This window comes from Macaca thibetana, chromosome 7 (assembly GCF_024542745.1).
Source record: "Macaca thibetana thibetana isolate TM-01 chromosome 7, ASM2454274v1, whole genome shotgun sequence".
In the NCBI taxonomy this organism is placed as follows: domain Eukaryota; kingdom Metazoa; phylum Chordata; class Mammalia; order Primates; family Cercopithecidae; genus Macaca; species Macaca thibetana.
In genome coordinates this window covers 156,996,314-157,010,094 of record NC_065584.1, presented here as the reverse complement: position 1 = coordinate 157,010,094, position 13,781 = coordinate 156,996,314, and the positions used below count along the sequence as shown (strand labels likewise).

General features: G+C 46.0%; 1 protein-coding gene across 1 annotated transcript in view; it reads left to right on the top strand.

Moving 5' to 3' along the window:
- CELF6 (CUGBP Elav-like family member 6) overlaps positions 1 to 13,781 on the top strand; it is a 35,867-nt gene that overhangs the window by 8,229 nt on the left and 13,857 nt on the right. Inside the window, exon 3 of the mRNA XM_050796377.1 lies at positions 7,429 to 7,477. Within this exon, the coding sequence (XP_050652334.1) occupies positions 7,429 to 7,477 (49 nt within the window). The remainder of the gene's footprint in view (positions 1 to 7,428; positions 7,478 to 13,781) is intronic.

The window sequence follows — 13,781 nt, the reverse complement described above, 5'->3', positions numbered from 1 at the left end:
TTTGAACTCCTGACCTCAAGTGATCTGCCCGCCTCAGCCTCTCAAAGTGTTAGGATTACGTGAGCCACCACTCCCGGCCAAGAATGTCATGGATTCTGATGGACTGACACCTTCTCTTGCTTGGCTCCTCTCCATTTGTCCCCTGAGACGTTCTGTCCCTGTGAAAGCTTGCCTCACTATTTGAGAACTCCTTCAAACCTCGGTTGATCTGTCCCACCTGGCTCCCACCTCCTGCAGCCTCTTCCTGATGAAGCCAGAATTCCTTCTTTTAGCCTCACTTTATGCTCCAGAATCCACCTGAATAGGGTAAGGCCTAGCCTCAGCCCCATTTCTGGGATGCAGAAGCTGCCTCCCTATTTGTTTATCTCCCTGTCCCTGACTTCCCTTCCTTTGGGAAGCCATCCCTTCAAACACTGTGAAGGAGGCAGATGTTACTGAGTAGGGAAGTGCATTTGGTTTTGCAAGTTGTGCCCTGCACAAAACAGCTTGGGTGCTGTTTATCTCTCTGTTCCTGACTTCCCTTCCTTTGGGAAGCCATCCCTTCAAACACTGTGAAGGAGGCAGATGTTACTGAGTAGGGAAGTGCATTTGGTTTTGCAAGTTGTGCCCTGCACAAAACAGCTTGGGTGCAGAGGGCAGATGGGGGCAAAAATCCAGCCATGCTCTATTGACCAAGTCATGCTCATTATTTCAAGGCTTTGTCAGCCCAGAGAAAAAGCACATTTTTTCTCATTCATCCCAGGGCTGGGGAGTGCCTTTTTATAATTTACAGAAAGGCACTGCGTGTGCTAGCAACCACTTCATGAATGAGTCTGAGTCTTTGCCCTCAAGATGCTTCTCAAAAATGAGCCTCATTGCATCTCACTCAGGCATACATCTGGGCAAGTAAAAGAGAGACTTTTACTTGGGGAGGGAGTCCCAGAGTCAAACCATAAAGGAAAAGGCCGGCTGCGATGGTTCACACCTGTAATCCCAGCACTTTGGGAGGCCGAGGTGGGCAGATCACTTGAGGTCAGGAGTTTGAGACCAGCCTGGCCACCATGGTGAAACCCCGTCTCAACTAAAAATACAAAAATACAAAATAAAAATAAGTAAATAAGTGAAAAAAGAATAAAAAGAAATGGGGAGGGAGTGGATGCTTTGCAGAGGAGATGTTATCTGAGCTGAATCATGATCATATTTTATCATATTAGAGGATCTAGAAACCTAAAAGACAAGAAATTCTGGGGGCAGTGTGAACACTGGCAGGGAAGGTGTCTAGCAAAGATGGCTAAGGCTCCACATGAGTAGAGAGAATCGTGCATGTTGGGCAGCAGTGGGAGCAAGACTCACAAGTTTTGACAACCAGTCTTAGAATCTTGGGCTTTAACAGGAGGCTTGCAATGGGGGAACAGACGTGGATTTTAAGCAGAGAAGAGTAAGAGACTAGTTTCAAAAGATTACTCTGGGCCAGGCATAGTGGCTCATGCCTGTAATCTCAGCACTTTGGAGGATCGCTGAGCCCAAAAGTTTGAGACCAGCCTGGACAACATAGTGAGACCCCATCTCTACAAAAATTTTTCAAAAATTAGCCAGGTGTGGTGGTGTGCACCTGTAATCCCAGCTACTTGGGAGGCTGAGGTGAGAGGGTTGCTTGAGCCCTGGAGGTCGAGGCTGTAGTGAGCTAACTGCACTACAGCCAGAACGAGATCCTGTCTCAAAAAAAAAAAGAAACAAACAAAAAAAAAGATTACTCTGGCTATGGTGTGAAGAAGGTTGGGTTGGAAAGGAAGCAACACTGGAGGCTGGATTACCCTTCAGTGCAGTGTTGCTTGAGTGCAGATGAATGGTGATGCTGGCCTAGAGCTGGAGATAAGCCAGGAAAGGAGAGGAGAGGTTAGATTTCAGAGCTGTTCAGGATATCCACATAGATTCTAGAACCAATGGGACTTGACAGTGGATTGAATTAGAGGAGGGGGTGGGCTAAAACAAAGTACTAAAAATGATGAAGTTTGACTTCCACTCTGCCCTGCACCTCCTGACACCTTTCCCAGACCTACCAGTGTTCCCTTCCTCAAGAAGGTTCTAATAACTATCTTCCCCATGGAATGGGGAGTGCTGAGGGTGTGAGCGCTGAGTGAAAAGAATAGTTGGCATCAGGGCAGAAGAGTCTAAAAAGGGCGATGCTGAGCCCAAATGGAGGAATTTTAGACAAGTCAGGGCAGAGAGTTAGGTAGGGTCTTGCTCTCCCTTCTGCTCACTGGGTCAGAAGGTCCAGGGCCCTGTGTGTGTCTGTGCTGCCTCTAACCTTCCCCACTCCATTGCCTGGAATAGGTTGTTCTCTCTGACATTCTATCCCTTGAATTCCCCTCCAGGGCTGGGCTCTGAAGCAGACATGGGCCTGGACTCCATCTGGGAAATTCTTAAGGGAACAGGTGCTCAGCCAGGGCAAGAGCTCACCTGAAGTCCCAGGACAAGTTTTTGGCCCAGGAGGCAATGTCCTCTTTTCCTCAAGGGGGACTCCTGATTACCTCATCTCACTGCCATGTCCCTCCTCTATCCATGGCAGTAACAAGGTATATACAATCGGTTGCCCAGGAAGCTCATGGGGGCAGCTGTCTTTCTCCTCCAGCCACACATAACATACCTAAATCCCAGGTGTCCTCCATCACCACTGCTCTGTGGGGACTGAAGGCTCAGAGCCCTGCTCTCCCCGACTCTGTTCTTATTCTCTTGGGTTCCTCCCCTGGGAAGGAGGAACCCAAGAGGTTCATCCTTGTACCCCCAAACTCCCAAACTCCCACCTTCCCCAACTCCCAAGCTATGAATCTGAGAGTCAGCCAATATGCCCTCTTCTTCCCAGGTCCACATATCCAGTAGAACTATAGTCCAGTTAATTCTTCCTATAAATCTGTTAAATCTGTTCATTTCTTTCTATCCAGGTCACACTCACCTCTCACCTGTGCCTCTGATCTTCTTTCCTCTAATCACTCATTTTCCAATCCTTTCTCCACATAGTGTCAGCTTATGGGATCCTTCATAAGACAAAACTGACTAGATGATTTCCCTACTTAAAACTCTTTCCTGGCTGGTCATAGCGGTTCACACCTGTAATCCCAGCACTTTGAAAGGATGAAGTCCAAGGATCGCTTGAGCCCAGGAGACCAGCCTGAGCAAGATAGTGAGACCCAGTCTCTACAAAAAATAAAAAAATTAGCTGGGCATAGTGGCACGTACCTGTATTCCCAGCTATTTGGGAGGCTGAAGTGGAATAATCGCTTAGCCCAAGATTTGGAGTTTGTATTGAGCTATGATGGCGCCACTGTACTCCAGCCTGGGCAGCAGAGTAAGACCACAGGTCAGGAGTTTGAGACCAGCCTGGCCAACATGGTGAAACCCTGTCTCTACTAAAAATACAAAAATTAGCTGGGTGTGGTGGCAGGTGTCTGTAATCCCAGCTATTCAGGAGGCTGAGGCAGGAGAATTGCTTGAACCTGGGAGGTGGAGATTGCAGTGAGCCGAGACGGCACCACTTCACTCTAGCCTAGGTGACAGAGTGAGACTCAGTCTCCAAAATAAATAAATAAATAAATAAATATGTTTTAAAAAAATTTTAAATCCTTCCCTTCCCTGGATCCTCATTGCCTGTGAAATATAACAAAGTCAAAGTCAAAATTCCTTGATGCGGTTTTCACAGCCTTCCCTAATCTGGCCCTTGCCTACCTCTCAGTTAACAACAATAACAACAACAACAACAACAACAAAAAACCCTGCCAGGTGCGGTGGCTCACGCCTGTAACCCCAGCACTTTGGGAGGCCGAGGCAGGTGGATCACCTGAGGTCGGGAGTTCAAGTCCAACCTGACCAATATGGAGAAACCCTGTCTTTACTAAAAATACAAAATTAGCCGGGCGTGGTGGCGCATGCCTGTAATCCCAGCTACTCAGGAGGCTGAGGCAGGAGACTTGCTTGAATTTGGAGGCAGAGGTTTCAGTGAGGCGAGATTATGCCATTGCACTCCAGCCTGGGCAACAAGAGTGAAACTCTGTCTCAAAAAAAACAATAACTTTTTATATCTGAGGTATCTACTGAGATCTAGCAATTGTCATTGTCGTCACAACTCTGCAAGGTAAGATCATGATTCCCCCTTTACTAATGTGGATATTGAGGCTCAGAGACCTTAGAGAAGCAAGTGATAGAGCCAGGATTGAAATCCACATCTATCTGCTAGGAAGCAATTTGCTCTCCCCTGGCTACTGCCATGCCAGGTGCTCACCAGAAACTTTGCTCTTTCAGACTTGCAGCTCCCTGTCCATACCCTACCCATTCAGCATGCTCAGCTACCACTCCTACCTCTCCTATTATCTCTACATGGCCAATGACCCCAGTCCTGCAAGGCTCAGGTCAAACATTGCCTCTTCTATGCAGCTTTCCTGAGTCAAATTCTTCAGCTGGAGTCTGCCTCTTCCACAGCACTTGACCTGGCACTCCCTTGAGGCCCTGGTCCCTCTGTGCCTCACTATTTGTGTTCATGCCTTAAGAATGGAGTTGAGCAGCACTCCAATGCAAAAATCATGGGCTTCAGCCTCAGACAGACCTGGGGATAAATCCCAGCTCAACCACTTACCCACCATGTGATCTTAGACAAGTGATTTCACCTCCCTCAGCCTCAGCTTTCTCATCTATGATATGGGGACACTCGTATTCCCTTGCAGAGTGGTTGGAAGGATTTAGAGACAATGAAGAGTCCCAGGAAGGGCCTGGCACAGAGTGGGCTCTCAGGAAATGGTGACATTATCTTCCCCTCTGTGGGCCTATGACAAGAGAATCCCCATACAGATCATCACCGTCTCCCATGAAGAGATGCCCGGGGCTCGTCACAGAGTACAGGAAATGCTGGCAGCATGCCTGAGTGGTGGAAGGTCTAGGTCAGGTCCAGGGGAGAACATGTGTGTACCACCCGATGCCCACTCTCTGTTGAAGGGTGGTGAAGTGGGTGGGAGGAGAGAAGGGGGTGTCCCCCAGAGCACCATCTCCCAGGAAACCCAGCCAGGGAGGAAGCTGCCATGGAAACTGCTGCTGTCACGTGTGCTCATCACTCTAGGTTCCAGAGAGAAATTCTCAGGATCTATTTAAGAACTAATAAAATAATGATGGTTTTGCTCACCCTCACTGCCCCCCACCCCAGGCTTCTACTCTTCTGGCCTTCTTCCCTACCAGGCTCCTCCCTGCCTCTCCTGCACCTGCTTCCTGACCCTATGTCTCCTCTTTTCCTTCCCCTTTCCTCCAGTAACTCTCTTTCCTTGCCCCTTTCTAGGACTGTCTTTCTCTCACATCATTTCTGTCTGCCGGTGTTTCTTCATCTCTCCCTGTGTCTCTGCTCTCCCTGGCTCTGTCTCTTGGTCTCTCCTCCACAATCACAGGTGGCCATGCCCAGGGACGGGTCCTGTCCTCCTGGTCCCTGGTCCAGGCCAGTCCAGACCTGTCAAGTTCGCCCTGATCTGCTTGGATTGATCTGTCATCCCCTCTAGACTGCAACCTGAGTCCTGTCGGTGTCTCGGCCCCCACCCACAGCCTGGTACACTGCAGGTGCTCCACCACCAGCGGGTGGGTGTGTCAGAGCCCTGGGTGGGAGGGGAGTTGCGCTGGTTCAGGCTTGGCCTGTTTTCCTGTCCTTTTTTTTTTTTTTTTTTTTTTGTAAGCCCTCCCTGCCCCTCCCACCCCCAAATTTGATCCAAAGGAAATTGCTCAACTGTGACTGCCAGGGCGTTACCATGGTTACTGGGTAGCACTTGTGGCTATGGTAACAGGAAGCTGCCTGTTGTCTTGGCAACGAGCATATTGGTAAGGGATGGAGTGGCCCCTGATTGGTGCAGAAGCAGAGCATTTCCTGAGGGGAGGGGGTCAGATCATCACCTTCTCAGGCCAGATGGGCATCAGTACCCCTTCCTCCATGAACGGGAAGGCCGCTGTTTTTTCCTCCAGGCACTCAGCTGCCTGCCCCCCAACAATAATTCCTCACCACCCACGCACCCAGCTCTTGGCAGTTTACAAAGACCTTTTGCGTGCCCATTACCTCATGTGATCCCCACAACACCCATGAGAGGAAGGTGAGATGGGGATTCAATCATGAATTCACTCAGGGTGGTTGGGGGATGGGAATGTGGGGGGGATATATTGAAATCACCTAGAAGCATTTTCAAATTATACAATCCCCCAACTTAAGAGCCTCATCTGGTTCCTTGGTAATTTTTATCTACACCTCATCAGGAACCCCTAAATTGAAAGGTGAAGTTGGTGGGAGTGGGGAAGGGATGGAAGGAGAAGTCAAGCTGCTTTCCAGGCTTATAACTTGGGCGACTGGGAGGATCAGGTTGGGGCAAAAAAAAAATCAGCTCTTGTTTGGGTGTGTTGAGTGAACGCGCCCGTGGGACTTTCTAGTGGGGATGTCCAGCAGGCAGCTGGTAACATGGCTCTGAAGCTCAGAAGAGAATGCAGGCTGGAGACACAGAGCTCTAAGTCAACCCTGTGTGGCGAGGAGCTGAGGCTGTGGGTGTGGACAAGACTATCCAAGAAAAGTAGGGAGAACCAGACAAAAAGGGCTGAGAATGGCGCCTTGGAAAACTCCAGCATCCTCAGGGAAGGGGACCCCAGGGAGGGGATGAAGCGGGTGAGTGTGGAGACTCTGGTGATACAGCAGCTTGGGGAATGTTTTCCTCATTCGAAAAATTGAATCTGGCCGGGCGCAGTGGCTCACGCCTATAATCCCAGCACTTTGGGAGTCCGAGGCGGGCGAATCACTTGAGGTCAGGGGTTCGAGACTAATTTGGTCAACATGGAGAAACCCTGTCTCTACTAAAAATACAAAAATCAGCCGGGCCTGGTGGCACGTGCCTGTAATTTCAGCTACACAGGAGAAAAAGAAAAATTGAATCTGAGAAAGGATGGCTTACTTAGAGTCATACAACTATTAAATGACAAGTTGAGGGCAGATAGCACTGAGTCTGATTCCCAGACTCTTTCATCTAAATGACACATAGCATGATAGTCTCCATTTTAGACATAAAACACAAATCTGCAGTATCAGTTCTACCCTCCTTCCCAATTCTCTCATGCAAAGCCTTTAAGTAAGTCCAGAAGCCAAAGGGACAGGCCTCACATAGCCCCTGCCCAGAGCCCCAGGCAGAAAAGTCTCTTTAGACGCTTCATTCCATCTTGTGCTTACCACTAAGTTCCTGTCACCCATCCCTACCAGTTTCAGCACCTTCTAAATTCCTGGGTTTAAGGAAGGAATCTTGGAGAAAATCTGTAATCCCAGTGTGGAAGTGATGGAGTGCAGAGTTCAAAGGGGCTAGAGCTCAGATCCTGAGGAGTCCAGGGGTCGAGAAGCTGGGGGCTCCAGGACCAGGCAGTCACGCTGAATGGGTGTGTTGGTCCGATGTCTTTCAGATGAATCGTCCGATCCAAGTGAAGCCAGCTGCCAGTGAGGGCCGAGGAGGTAACTTCCCCGTCTGACCAACCTCAGGCTGCGACCCGTGTAAGGGAGGGTGGCCCCACACCTGGAGTCAGTCCTACCCATGGCTTAGTCTGAGAGCTTCCCTGGGTCAAGGGGACAGGTGGGGCTCAGAGTTGCTGAGCCCCTGAAATAGCTCAGCCTTCCCTACTCAGACTGAGCAGGGCTGGGGTTCTGAGGAGCCCAGACCCAGAAGAGGCAAGAAGGGCCTAAACAGATGCCAGTGATAGATAAAGGGAGTTCTTGCCACTTACCCTTGGAGAGAGATCATTCCTGTTTTGCCACATGGAACTTTCAGGATTTCGTTGTTGTTGTTGTTTTTAAGAATCAGGTGGGGGTTATTCTCCTTCTCTAGATCCTTCTGATATCAGAGAACACAGTCTACTCCGGATTGAGGCCATTCCTTCATTGTAATTGCCTGGTTGTTCATGGTAAAAGATAAGGCTGGTACAACAGACCTTATGAGCCATAGTAAGTCCCCTATGCTGAGGACCATGTAAAGCTCTGATAGCTACACTGTTTCCTGGTAGAGAAAAACCAGAGCTCCTTAAGAACAGGAGGTGGGCTGGACACGGTGGCTCACACCTGTAATCCTAGCACTTTGGGAGGCTGAGGTGGGTGGATCATTTGAGGCCAGGAGTTTGAGACCAGCCTGGGCAACATGGTGAAACCCCGTCTCTACTACGAATAGAAAAATTACCCAAGTGTGGTAATGGATGCCTGTAATCCCAGCTACTCAGGAGGCTGAGGCAGGAGAATCGCTTGAACCTGGGAGGTGGAGGTTGTAGTGAGCCGAGATCATGCCACTGCACTCCAGCCTGGGCAACAGAGCGCAACTCTGTATCAAAACAAAAACAAAACCACATAGGACAGGTAGAGAGCCTGTGCTTTCTTCCAACCAGCTGGGTTCTGGTCAGCTTCCATGCTGTAAAGGCAATGCTGGCTTCTGGTGTCAGTTCTTGGTGTTTTTCTCACCCTCGGATCTTAGATCCTTCCGGTGTATCAGCCTATAGCCCTCCCTGATGTCTGCTGACTCTTTCTCTTGGGTAAGACTCTCTTCCTGTCTTACCCAAGATCAGCCATGGCTTTGCTAGCTGAAAGAAGCTGCCCAAGTTCAGGAACAGAATGGAACCCAAATGATATAAACATGTATTGAGTCCTACTAGTTCTGTACCCCTCTCAGACTTCATGCTCAGTCTGAGAACCCACACACAGTTCTGGTGACTTTGCGGTTCCATTGTGAAGTTTGTTCCTCCAAGAACAAACACAACCTAATGCTTTAGAAAGTCACAACCTAACACAACCTAATGCTTTAGAAAGTCAACTTTTTGGCCGGGCGCAGTGGTTCATGCCTGTAATCCCAGCACTTTGGGAGGCCAAGGTGGGAGGATCATGAAGTCAGGAGGTCGAGACCATCCTGGTTAACACGGTGAAACCCCATCTCTACTAAAAACACAATAATTAGCCAGGTGTGGTGGTGGGCACCTGTAGTCTCATCTACTTGGGAGGCTGAGGCGGGAGAACACCTTGAACCCGGGAGGCAGAGCTTGCAGTAAGCCAAGATTGCATCACTGCACTCCAGCCTGGGCAACAGAGCGAGACTCCATCTCAAAACAAAACAAAACAAAACAAAACAAACAAAGAAAATCAACTTTTTAAAATGGCATTGGATTTTGCTTTTAAAATGTAACATTTGGCAACAATGTGGAACAGCCTGTCCCATTTAAGTTTTATATCTGTGACCTCAAACATTCTATAAACCTTCAGAATCAATGGTCACACCTGACCAGATATATTTACACCAGTGAGCCTGTGTTTTCTAAAATTATTCCTGAAATCAAATCCCTTAGTTTACCATTGGTTAATAATGGCTTCTTTATCTGATAAGAGTACTGATGTCAATGAAAACAATCTAAGGGATATCAAGGCCAACATATTCTTCCAAAACCTTCCACTTTCTTCTAGAAGGGATTATTGCATGATTTTTCTTCCCATCAAGTAGGGATCATCAGCTCAAATACTACAGGAGCCCAGGTAGGTAACCTTAAATGGGCGAGACTCCCATGATTTAATAAAATAATTTAGAGCTGGGCATGCAAGCTGATGCCTGTAATCCTAGCACTTTAGGAGGCCAAGGTGGGAGGATGACTTGAGTTCACAAATTTGAGACTAGCCTGGGCAACATGGCAAAACCCTGTCTCTGTAAAAAATACACAAAAATAAGCTGGTGTGGTGGCATACATCTTTAGTCCCAGCTACTCGGGAGGCTGAAGCAGGAGGATTACTTGAGCCCAGGAGTTAGAGGCTGCAGTGAGCTAAGATGGCGCCACTACACTCCAGCCTAGGTGACAGAATGAGACCCTGTCTTAAAAAAAAAAAAAAAAGTTCATTTTAATTATATTAAATGTTGGCAACTAATTCAATTTTTAAAAATAGACCAGCACTGTGAGAGCCTACTCAACCTATAATTGCTTCTTTTTCCATCTGCCATAAAGGAGGATTGCACTGTGCACACATGAGCTTTTTTTTTTTTTTTTGAGATGCAGTTTCGCTGTCGCCCAGGCTGGAGTGCAGTGGCACCCTCTCCACTCAACGCAACCTCCGCCTTCTGGGTTCAAGCAATTCTCCTGCCTCAGCCTCCTGAGTAGCTGGGATTACAGGTGCCCACTAGCACGCCTGGCTAATTTTTGTATTTTTAGTAGAGACGAAGATTCGCCATGTTAGCCAGGCTGGTCTTGAACTCCTGACCACAAGTGCTCTGTCTGCTTTTGGCTCCCAAAGTGCTGGAATTACAGGTGTGAGCCACCACACCCAGCCTAGCTTTTTAACAAAAAAAGCTACTTTATCTTCTGTCACTTGACTTTTGATGTAACAGTGTAGTAGTATAGTAGTCTTACTTTTAATCAATAAACATGAGGTTTGTGGTTGAAATAACCAACATACATATTGTATATTTTATGTTTTTATTTATTTACTGATTTGTCTGTTTATTTATTTTTTTATTTTTTTAGAGACAGTGTCTCACTCTGTTGCCCAGGCTAGAAGGCAGTGGCACCATCATAGCTCACTGCAGCCTTGAACCCCCGGGCTCAAGTGATCCCCCTGCTTCAGACCCCCAAGTCGCTGGGACTACAGGTGCATGCCACTATGCCCAGCGAATTTTTTGTATTTTTATTTTTTGTAGGGACAGGGTCTCACTTTGTTGCCCTGGCTGGTCTCAAACTCTTGGCTTCAAATGATCCTCCCACCTTGACCTCCCAAAACGTTGGGATTACAAGCAAGAACCACTGCGCCTGGCCCCTGTTGTATCAATTTTAATAGTTATTGGTAACACTTGTTAATTCTATGCCTACAATACAATTAATATTAGCAATACATCAGGATCTGTCTGATGGAAGATGCCAAGGTCCTTTTCTGTCATGGCCATCCCCTGCAGCCTTGGCGACACTTTTCTCAGAGTACCAGAGGTGCATCTGGGTCTTTGTGGAATATATTATAGCAGCCTTTTAATGCATTCCAGTGAGTTTGCATAAATTCTGTAGCTAAGTTCCACGCTGTTCCTATACTCCACACTCCAGGCCTATATTTTACATACTGTGGCAGCTACACATTGAGCAGTACTCTATTAAAGGAAAATGCATCCAACTTTCTAAAATGAAACTATCTCCTAACATACATTAAATACACATAGTGTCAAAAACTTTTCCCTCAGGGCTGGGCGTGGTGGCTCACACATGTAATCCTAGCATTTTGGGAGACCGAGGCGGGTGGATTGGCTGAGCTCAGGAGTTCGAGACCAGCCTGGGCAACACAGTGAAACCCTGTCTCTACTAAAATACAAAAAAATAAAGAAATTTATGATACTAGAAAAAAATAAAAAATAAAAAATAAAAGTAAAATAAAATACAAAAAAATTAGCTGGGCTTGGCGGTGTGTGCCTGTAATCCCGGCTACTTCGGAGGCTAAGGCAGGAGAATCGCTTGAATCCAGGAGGCGGAGGTTGCAGTGGGCAGAGATCGTGCTACTGCACTCCAGCCTGAACAGAGTGAGACTCCATCTCAAAAAAAAACTTTCCCTCAGCATTTGTGTGTATTTGAACATGAACATTAAAATGTTTGTATGGGTAAAAATTCAAGGTTCATGTATTTTTGTTGTTGTTTTGTTTTGTTTTGTTTTTGAGATGGAGTCTCACTCTGTTTCCCAGGCTGGAGTGCAGTGGCATGATCTCGGCTCACTGCAAGGTACAACTCCACCTCCTGGGTTCAAGAGATTCTCCTGCCTCACCCTCCTGAGTAGCTGGAACTACAGGCACCTGCCACTGCACCCGGCTAATTTTTGCATTTTTAGTAGAAATGGGGTTTCACCATGTTGCCCAGGCTGGTCTTGAACTCCTGACCTCAAGTGATTCACCGGCCTCAGCCTCCCAAAGTGCTGGGATTACAGGCATGATCCACTGCGCCCGGCCTAGGTTCATGTATTTTTAAAATGTTAACCACAAATTATATGAGGTCAGAAATAAGGATCCCCACATCCCTCAGACAATGGTAACTAAATAAGTCTGTTATATTTGCTGTTTAGCATAGGGACTGTAGCTGATTTTTCCTCACTTACATTTTCTCTAGTTTGGAAACACCAATAAGTTAAACTGTAAGTACCGATCTTATAGGAAAAGTATTTTTTAGTCCTAAAGCAAAATATCAAAAATGATTGAATTGTATATTCTTCCTCTTTCAAATTTCATAGCATAGAATCAATACATAAATCACAGTGGTGATTGCTCTGCTTGTTCCACTTCTCAACTTGGCTGTATCCTTTGCTCAGCAAATATTTGTGTATCCAAGATGCCTAAGGTACAGAAATAGGTTAGGTAATCAATCCATGCACTCTTTTGACTTTAGTTATTTTCTTTTAACGTTCAAACTTAAAACATGCTCTGAGGATTTTAAAATATATTTTGAGGCATCTCGTTTTTTAATCCTGTAATTTGGTTCAATTCAAAAGCCAATTATCTGTTATCCAATTAACCCTCCTATCACTATCTTATAATTGCTTAAGTAATTTCTGCCTGAATTTGCAAGGGTTTGGTTAGATGTCAGCCTAGATTTTGAGTATAACCATATATGCATATATGACTATCTTACCAGCAGAGCCATTTTTTCTTGGATTTCGCGGTAGAATTTTCAGAATTTCATAGTACTGGGACATATTCTCTGGCCTAAATCAGAAATAGACCTTAGCAACAACTATTCTGTCACAGTCAGTTGACAGTCATATCTGTTATTGGTCCTTAGACTAATTTAATTCTAAAAAGTATTTTCCAACTAAGATTGGATCGGTTTCACCCGTACTACTTGACACTTTCCTCACATTAACTCTTCACTTCCTGAAATGCATTCTACCCCCAAAGGTAATGAGAGGTGCTTTCCTTAGGCTTGGCTCAGAGCAGATCACCCAAAGCTGATTGTCAGAACACTTTTAGGTGTACAGTTGCTAGAGCTAAGTACATTCACATTGTGTAACCAATCCTCAGAACTTTTTCTTCTTGCAAAAACGGAAACTCTGTATCCATTAAATGATTCTATATTTCCCCCCTTCCTTCAGTCTGGCAACCATCATTCTATTTATTTCTGTGAGTTTGACTACTCTAGATACCTTATATAAGTGGAATCATACAGTATTTGTCCTTTTGTGACTGGCTTATTTCATTTAGCCTATCTTCAAGGTTCATTCATGTTATAGGATGTGTCCGAATTTCCTTCCTTTTTAAGGCAGAATAATACTTCTTTGTATGTGTATACCACATCTTGTTTATCCATTCATCTGTTGGATATTTGGGTACCTTCAACCTTTTGGCTTTTGTAACTAATGTTGTTATGAATATAGGTGTACAAAATATTTCTTCAAGATCTTGTTTTCCCAGGCACAGAAAGACAAACACTGCATTATCTCACTTACATGTGGAACCTGAAAAAGTGGAGCTCAGAGAAGCAGAGAGTAGGATGGTGGTTGGCAGAAGTTAGGGGCATCATGGGGGGTTACAAAGGGGAGATGTTAGTCAAAGGATAGAAAGTTAAACAGCAGGATGTAGTTTAACAGAAGGATGCAATTTTAGTGATTTACTGCATAGCATGGAGACTGTAGTTAATAATAATGCAATATGCATTTCAAAATTGCTAAGAGTTAAATCATTTTCACCATAAAGAAGTGATAAGTAGGCAAGGTGAAGAATATGTTAATTAGCTCCATTTAATCATTTCACAATGTCTACATATATCAAAGCATCACATTG